Source organism: Geospiza fortis, unplaced genomic scaffold (assembly GCF_000277835.1).
Source record: "Geospiza fortis unplaced genomic scaffold, GeoFor_1.0 scaffold112, whole genome shotgun sequence".
Taxonomy (NCBI): Eukaryota; Metazoa; Chordata; class Aves; order Passeriformes; family Thraupidae; genus Geospiza; species Geospiza fortis.
This window is the reverse complement of record NW_005054298.1, coordinates 415,737-423,639: the sequence shown is the minus strand read 5'-3', so window position 1 is coordinate 423,639 and position 7,903 is coordinate 415,737. Positions and strand designations below refer to the sequence as shown.

Here is a 7,903-nt window from a genome sequence, read left to right as displayed (position 1 = left end):
CTACAATTCCATGGAGGGGGAATGTCTGGAAGCACTGCAGCCCCTCGGTGCCCCTTTGTGTGGCCTGGGAGGAGGTGAAGATGCCTTCAAATGATTTTTTTGGGTGCTGGGTTGCTCTCACTTGGCACCTGAGTGACTTTTCCGGTTACAAATCTGGGCTTCAAACGCTGAGTTGTGGAACTGAGGAGATGAGGGGTGAAAAAGAGAAATACAGGGATGAAAACCTTGGGAATGGGAATGTGTTTGTGGTGTTCACCCAGGAAAAGAAAAAGGCAGCAGAGAAAAATTTGGGGGAAAAACTGAAAATCCCTGAGGGGAGAGTTGGAACTGAGAAAAACACTTGGACTTATTATTTATTTTTTTCTGGAAATGATGTAAAAATCACACCTGATCTTGCTTCAGTGTCTTTTTAATCTGATTTATTTCCTCCTCTCCCTCTGGAGTTTTGTGCAGGATTTTTGTCTGAGTTTTTTTCTCTCTGGGTTCAGTGCGCAGATGGTCTGTAAATGACTAAAGGTGGAAAATCTTCCACCAAAAATAACCTCAAACCTGACACTTCTGACTTGTTTTCACTGCAGGTGATGCAGAGGGCTGGGGTTTTTTTTTTGTTTTGTTTTATTTTTTGTGGTTTTTTTTAAAGAGGATAAGGTGGGTTTTGCTAATTGGGAAGGTAAATTGCTGATCTCTGCTTCCTCCAGCAAAATGCAAATATTGATGCAAATTCTGAGCAATTTTCTTACATAACAGTTCATTAAGCAGGTTATTTCCCCCTGGCTATGAGCTCAGCTGGTACCTTGCATTCACCTGGACATAATAACTCTTTTTTTCCCCTTTCCCCCCCATTTTTCCCCCCTCTTTTTCCCCCTATTATTTTCCCCCTATTATTATTTTTCTCCATTATTATTTTTCCCCTGTTTTTCCCCTATTTCCCCCCTTATTTCCCCCCTTATTTCCCCCTCTTTTCCCCTTATTTATTTTTCCCCTTATTTATTTTTCCCCTTATTTCCCCCTTTTCCCCCTTTACACCCCTTTATTCCCCCCTTTCCCACCTTTCTCCCCCTTTTCCCCACTTTTTTCCCTTTTGTGTTTTTAATTCAAGCTATTTTTTAAAAAATTTAACCAAATCTGGCACGAAGATGAAATATTAGTAACAAACCCTTATGGAATACTACAACTGGATTATTTTTTTTAATCCATTCCAATATGATTTATTATCAAATATTTTAAACTTTGTTTCCTTCAAGCAAGGATAAGCAGCGTCTCTGTTTCTGTGAGCAGATGAGGATGCTAAATTAATTAAAAATGAATTGTTAATTCCAGGAGGGCAGTAATTATGGCCTCTAACTTTGTCATTCTCTTCGAGTTCCAGATTCCTTTTATGTTTTGCTGATGTATTTTATTTCATCTTCCTTCCTGTCTGGAGCACCTCCATGGAGATGCAAACAAGGAGATTATTTGTGTATTTATGTAAATAATATAATTTAATTAATAGAAAATCAAATATATGATACAATCTAATTTAAAATATAACACATATAAATACATATTAAATTATATGTATATAAAATTATATGTATAATATATATATTAAATAATATATAATATACCTAATATTATATATAAAAATTATATATATTATTTAATATATATTATGTATTATACATTAAACATACATTATAAATATATAAACATATTTATAATATATTTATGGAAATATACATTATGGATATATAAATATAGAAAGTATATACATATTAAATAGATAAAAATTATTATATATAATATTTTAAATATTTTATTATTATTATAAAAATAATATAAATAATAAAATAATATTTTATTATTTATTATTATAAGTATTAAAAGATATTTTATACACATAATTCAATATATAGTATACATAATATACATATTATATGTATACACTATATAATATATTGTTATATATATATATAATAATATATAATTTAATAAATTCAATTTTTTTTTGCTTGGAAACCTCTATTAATTGGGATCCAGAGGATGGGAAGCATCACAAAATGCAATTTACAGCCCCCTGAGATTGCAGGAATTGGGCATTAACCCCTCCAAGGTCAATATTTTTCTCTCTGAACCCAATATCAATTAATTCATTCTGCCCTGAGAGAAGCTGATTTGACTTTGAGGCCGTGAGCTGGGCTACAGAAGTGGAAAATAGAATGTGGAGTTTATAATAATGAAAATCTTATTTGAATTTGTTGCATTTTCTCCAGGGTTTAAATGCAGTCCAGCTTTGGTTTCAAATACTGGTTTTAAATGCAGTCCAGCTTTTTGTTCCCCATATTCCACAGATATATTGGCTGATATTTGATGTCCAGGGATATTTTTCTCCCAAGAAAGGGAGAGATATTCCAATAATCCTGTAACTCTCAAATTTAGATTTTATTATGATTTTTTTAGCCTAAAATTAGCTCAGTATTTCGTCTTTCCCCCATTTTTTAATTGCACAAACTGCTTCCCATTTCAGCTTCAGCACTGTAAAGACTTGAAAAATGCTGATTATTCACCTTGAGGGTGCCATTAAAGTTTTAATTGTTTTCCTTCTTCTTGCAGATGTTCTGGAGGGCTACAATGGCACCATCTTTGCCTATGGACAGACCTCGTCAGGAAAAACACACACCATGGAGGTACCGGGGGAAAATGAAATCAAAATTAAATCACTTGGGTGGGAAGGAGCTGAATGAATCAAAATTTGTCTAAATAAATCACAAATTTGTCTAAGTAAATCACAGATTTGTCTAAGTAAATCAAAATTTGTCTAAACAAATCACAAATGTATCTAAATCACAAATTTATCTCAATAAATCAGAAATTTATCTAAATAAACCACGACATATAATCATATTTCATAACCAAATAGAATAATAAAATATAATACTAATACTGCTAATAAGAAATTATTATTTTAAAGGAAAAATTCCACAGAAGTTTCTACTGATTTTAAACAGAGGCAGCTGTGGCTGAGTGTCCCTCACACTTCAGCTTTTACACGTGGATTTCCTTAAATATAGTCTAAAATACAGATTTTTTTTTAATATATACATACATGTATATATATCTTAAAAAATATATAATAATAATAAAATATAATAATAAAATAATAGTAATTGTAATAATACCAATAGTAATAACAGCAACAACAACAACAAAACAACAGCAATAATAATAATAATAATAATAATAATAATAATAATAATAATAATAATAATAATAATAATAATAATAATAATAATAATAATAATAATAATAATAATAATAATAATAATAATAATAATAATAATAATAATAATAATAATAATAATAATAATAATAATAATAATAATAATAATAATAATAATAATAATAATAAATCCATAGAAATTTCTCCTGATTTTAAGCAGTGGCAGCTGTGGCTGTGTCCCTCTCACACTTCACCTGGATTTCCTTAAATACAGTCTGAAATATAGATTTTCATATATATACATACATATATATATTATGATGATGATGATGATGGTGATGTTTTAAATAAAAATCCACAGAAATTTCTACTGATTTAAGCAGTAGCAGCTGTGGCTGAGTGCTCCCCACACTTCAGCTTTTACACCTGGATTTCCTTAAATACAGTCTAAAATACAGATTTTCATTTACATACATATATATACAATAAAAATAACAATAATAATACATAATATGTAAAAATAGGCAATAATAATTAAAATCCACTGAAATTTCTACTGGTTTAAGCAGCAGCAGCTGTGCCTGAGTGTCCCTTGCACTTCAGCTTTTACACCTGAATTTCCTGAAATACAGTTTATTAAATACAGTCTAAAATACAGATTTTCATTTACATACATATATATACAATAAAAATAACAATAATAATACATAATATGTAAAAATAGGCAATAATAATTAAAATCCACTGAAATTTCTACTGGTTTAAGCAGCAGCAGCTGTGCCTGAGTGTCCCTTGCACTTCAGCTTTTACACCTGAATTTCCTGAAATACAGTTTAAAATATAGATTTTTTTAATATGTACATACCTACATATATACATATATATAAAATAAAAAATAATAAAATTATTATTGTTGATAAAAATCCACAGAAATGTTTCCTTAAAAACATTCCAAAATACAGATTTTTATGTCTATAAAATCAATAAGGCCCTCCCATATACCCCCCTGTATATAACACAAGAATAAAAATGAGGCAGCAGTGGGATTCCTGTGTCACCTTTGGGTTTTGTCCCCAGGGGAAGCTCCACGACCCTCAGCTGATGGGAATCATCCCCAGGATCGCCCACGACATCTTCGACCACATCTACTCCATGGATGAGAACCTGGAGTTCCACATCAAGGTCCATTCATGTGGGATTTTTGGGTGCAATTTCAATGGAGTCACCCCTTTTGGGATGGCTTGGCTGGGAGGAGTCCATGGGAAATCTGCCTTGGCATCTTCTGGTTTTTTGAGGTTTTTTTCTCCTCCCCTCCATCCCTTTTACGACACAAATTCCGAGATTTATTACTGATGTTGCTTCTGGATTTATTTTTTTTTTTTTCTGGAGGGTGTGTCCAGCTCAGGTTTGTTGGAACCAAAAATTGATGTAGTGCAGCTCCTCCAGAGCTTGGACCTTGCTGGTTCTGACCATAAATACCAGGGACATTTGGGAAAATCCTGACATGCAGGGTCCAGGATGTGGGATGGAAGGTGGGGAGATGGGCAATCCATGGGAGGGTGCTCAGAGGGGATTTTTGAATTCCTTCTGATGGTGGTGCAGGGTTTTTCTGTGTCCTCTCCTTGATCCCAGCCACGTGAGCTCCCAAATTCCTGGGAGAAGAATTGAATTCCCTCCGCCGCTGTGGGGTCCTGGGGGGCTCTGGGGTCAGGCTGAGCTTCTGTCCAAGCAGACATCAGTAAAATGGGATTTTCAGTAAAAGAATTGCCATGGATTGCAGGGAAAAGGAGTTTTTTGTGTCATCCCTGCCCCAAAACTAAGCCAGACCTAAAAGCTGCAGTAGCTGAGCACAGGTGGCTGTGAAGCCACCGTTCCTTCTCCTGCTGCTCTCTGACAGTGGAGCTTTTTGTACCTAAAAGTTAGATTTACTAACTTTAAATCAACTAAAAGTTCATTTGCTTTTTAGTGCTATTTGCACTAAATCCCTTGAAGTGGCCCTGGATGAATATTTTTAAAAGTTAATCAGTGTGAGGACACAATTATTTGTAAAAGTTAATCAGTGTGAGAGCACAATTATTTGTAAAAGTTAATCAAAGTGAGGACACAATTATTTGTGAAAGTTAATCAATGTGAGGACACAATTATTTGTAAGAGTTAGTGTGAGGACACAATTATTTGTGAAAGTTAATCAAAGTGAGGACACAATTATTTGTAAAAGTTCATCAATGTGAAGACACAATTATTTGTGAAAGTTAATCAATGTGAGGACACAATTATTTGTAAAAGTGTGAGGACACAATTATTGGTAAAAGTCAGCGTGAGGACACAATTATTTGTGAAAGTTAATCAATGTGAGGACACAATTATTTGTAAAAGTTACCGTGAGGACACAATTATTTGTGAAAGTTAATCAGTGTGAGGACACAATTATTTGTAAAAGTTAATTAGTGTGAGAGCACAATTATTTGTAAAAGTTAATCAAAGTGAGGACACAATTATTTGTAAAAGTTAAGCAGTGTGAGGACACAATTATTTGTAAAAGTTAAGCAGTGTGAGGACAGAAATGTCTGTCTGTCTATGAATTATTATTGTTTTAATCATCTTGTACCTCTGATTCTGCTTCTGGAAGGGCTTGGTCATGTATTGGGAACCTTCCCAGCAGTGAGGTACAGACAGAAAAAATATTCCAAATTGAAACTGAAAATATTCCAAACCCATGAAATACTTGCAGAGACCTTGGATTGTAAAATGTGGAGAGACCCCTCTGAATTTCCACTCTGATCCCTCCCCTCCTCTGGAAATCTTTCCTGCCTGCTGCAATTCCACACGGAGCCCAAGCTGGAGGGAATTCCTGGCCTGTCCCATTGGAAATCCCACAATTTTCCCAAAGGTTTCCCAGCAGAGCTGATGAATGTCTCCCAAAAAAGCTGCCTGAGCTGTCAGGGAGAGAAATGTTCTGTCAGCCCGGGTTTAACCAAACTGTCCCACTCTCCTAAAAACTGAACTAATAACCACTGAATAATTGAAGCTCTGAAAATAAATGACATTTTTTTTCCTCTCCCTCTCTAATAGGGATCCATTTAGAATTTGGTCTCTCCTCTGTAGGACTGTGGGTTTTCCATGTGAAATATTAAGTCTGGCCTAACTGGGCTGTTGGAATCAGCTGGTGCAGAGGAGGGCTTTAAATGGGGAAGTAAAGGCAAGAATTCAAAATATATTTGTGTTTAATAGCAGTTTTATGTGGAAAGTTCAACTCATCTGTGTAAAAAGGCCAGACATTATTTTTCAGATGACAGAAAATGAGACTTTATGAAATACCAGGGGTTTATTGATACCTAGAATGCAGCCATGTGGTGTTCCAGCTAAATAATCTGGACAAACCTGAATTAGGGAAGGGTTAGGCCCTACTCCCCTCACATATTTCTGTTTCCTCCTGTGAGTCAAATCCCCTTTTATTAAGAAACTCATTCATTCAATCATTCTCCTCTCTTTTTTTTTCTCCTTTTTTTGAGGACAATTGTCTCTCTTTGTTATGGCAAAGCTCATTTTCATTTTCTCCTTTGGATTTGATTCAAGGCAGCAGCGCCACATGTGCTTCATTTAAAAGTTTAATTTAATGTACAGTGCTGAGGCTTGTGGAAGTGGAATGGTGAAGGTGCTCTCTGTCTTTTGGGGGGGTGAAAAATCAGTGTGCAATTTTTACAATCCTCAAACCTGCAGCTGCACAGATATGGCAGGAGCTGGATTGGTTGGATATTTTTTTGTCAGTTTTGCCTATGTTACAAATTAAAAAAAAAAAAGAAGATAAGGTTTGCCTGCAGGTTTTTTTTTGTGTACTTTTCCATTGATAAATGGAGGAAGATCAATGGCTTGTAAATCATTCAAGGCACAAATGTGTTCCCATGAAAGATGGAATTCAAACTGTGTGGGAGGCGGGGTTTTATTTTTAGTTTGGTGCTTTGACAGGGATGGAAACACAGAGGCAGCAAGACATTAAATCAGCAACGTTTAAATCTGTGATGTTTGTGATTATTTAATTAGGTTTCCTACTTCGAGATATATTTGGACAAAATAAGGGACCTGCTTGATGGTAAGTTCTGAGTTTTACTTGACTGTGTGCCTTGGCTTCATCCAGAGCTTTGCACCAAAGCCTGGCGGGGAGCAGTGACTTTATTTGGGAGGGGATTAAATTTAAACTGGAGAATTTGGCAGTTTCAGCCACCTGATGCCGTGCACCTGCCTCTGCAGAGCACGAGCTCTGCTGTGAATCAGAGAGCTCTGGGGATCTCACAGCCTGCCAGGCTGGGCTTGGCAAGGGCTGTTCTTCAAGGAAAAATGATTTTAAAAAACCCGATTTCACCATGCAGGGAGTGGTTTGGAATTATCCCTTGCTTCTGGTGGGGAGCATGTGCTTCTCTCACAGCTCGTGTCTCTGCCTCTGCAGGTTGTGTGGGAATAAAAGTGAGTTTTGTTCATAGTGTGAGGGCAGAAAGGGCTGTAAATGTGGAAATATATGTAAATATAGAAATTTCTGTAAAGGTAGAAATGGGTGTAAATGTAGAAATATGTGTAAATATAGAAATGGCTGTAAAGGTAGAAATATGTGTAAATATAGAAATTTCTGTAGAGATAGAAATGGGTGTAAATGTAGAAATAAATATGTGTAAATGTAGAAATGGCTGTATAGGTAGAAATGGGTGTAAA

At 34.9% G+C, this 7,903-nt stretch overlaps 1 protein-coding gene across 1 annotated transcript in view; it reads left to right on the top strand.

Moving 5' to 3' along the window:
* Positions 1–7,903, top strand: part of KIF5C (kinesin family member 5C) — a 58,229-nt gene that overhangs the window by 5,907 nt on the left and 44,419 nt on the right. The window contains exons 3-5 of the mRNA XM_014312343.2: positions 2,593–2,666; positions 4,277–4,381; positions 7,241–7,289. Of these exons, the coding sequence (XP_014167818.1) occupies positions 2,593–2,666; positions 4,277–4,381; positions 7,241–7,289 (228 nt within the window). The remainder of the gene's footprint in view (positions 1–2,592; positions 2,667–4,276; positions 4,382–7,240; positions 7,290–7,903) is intronic.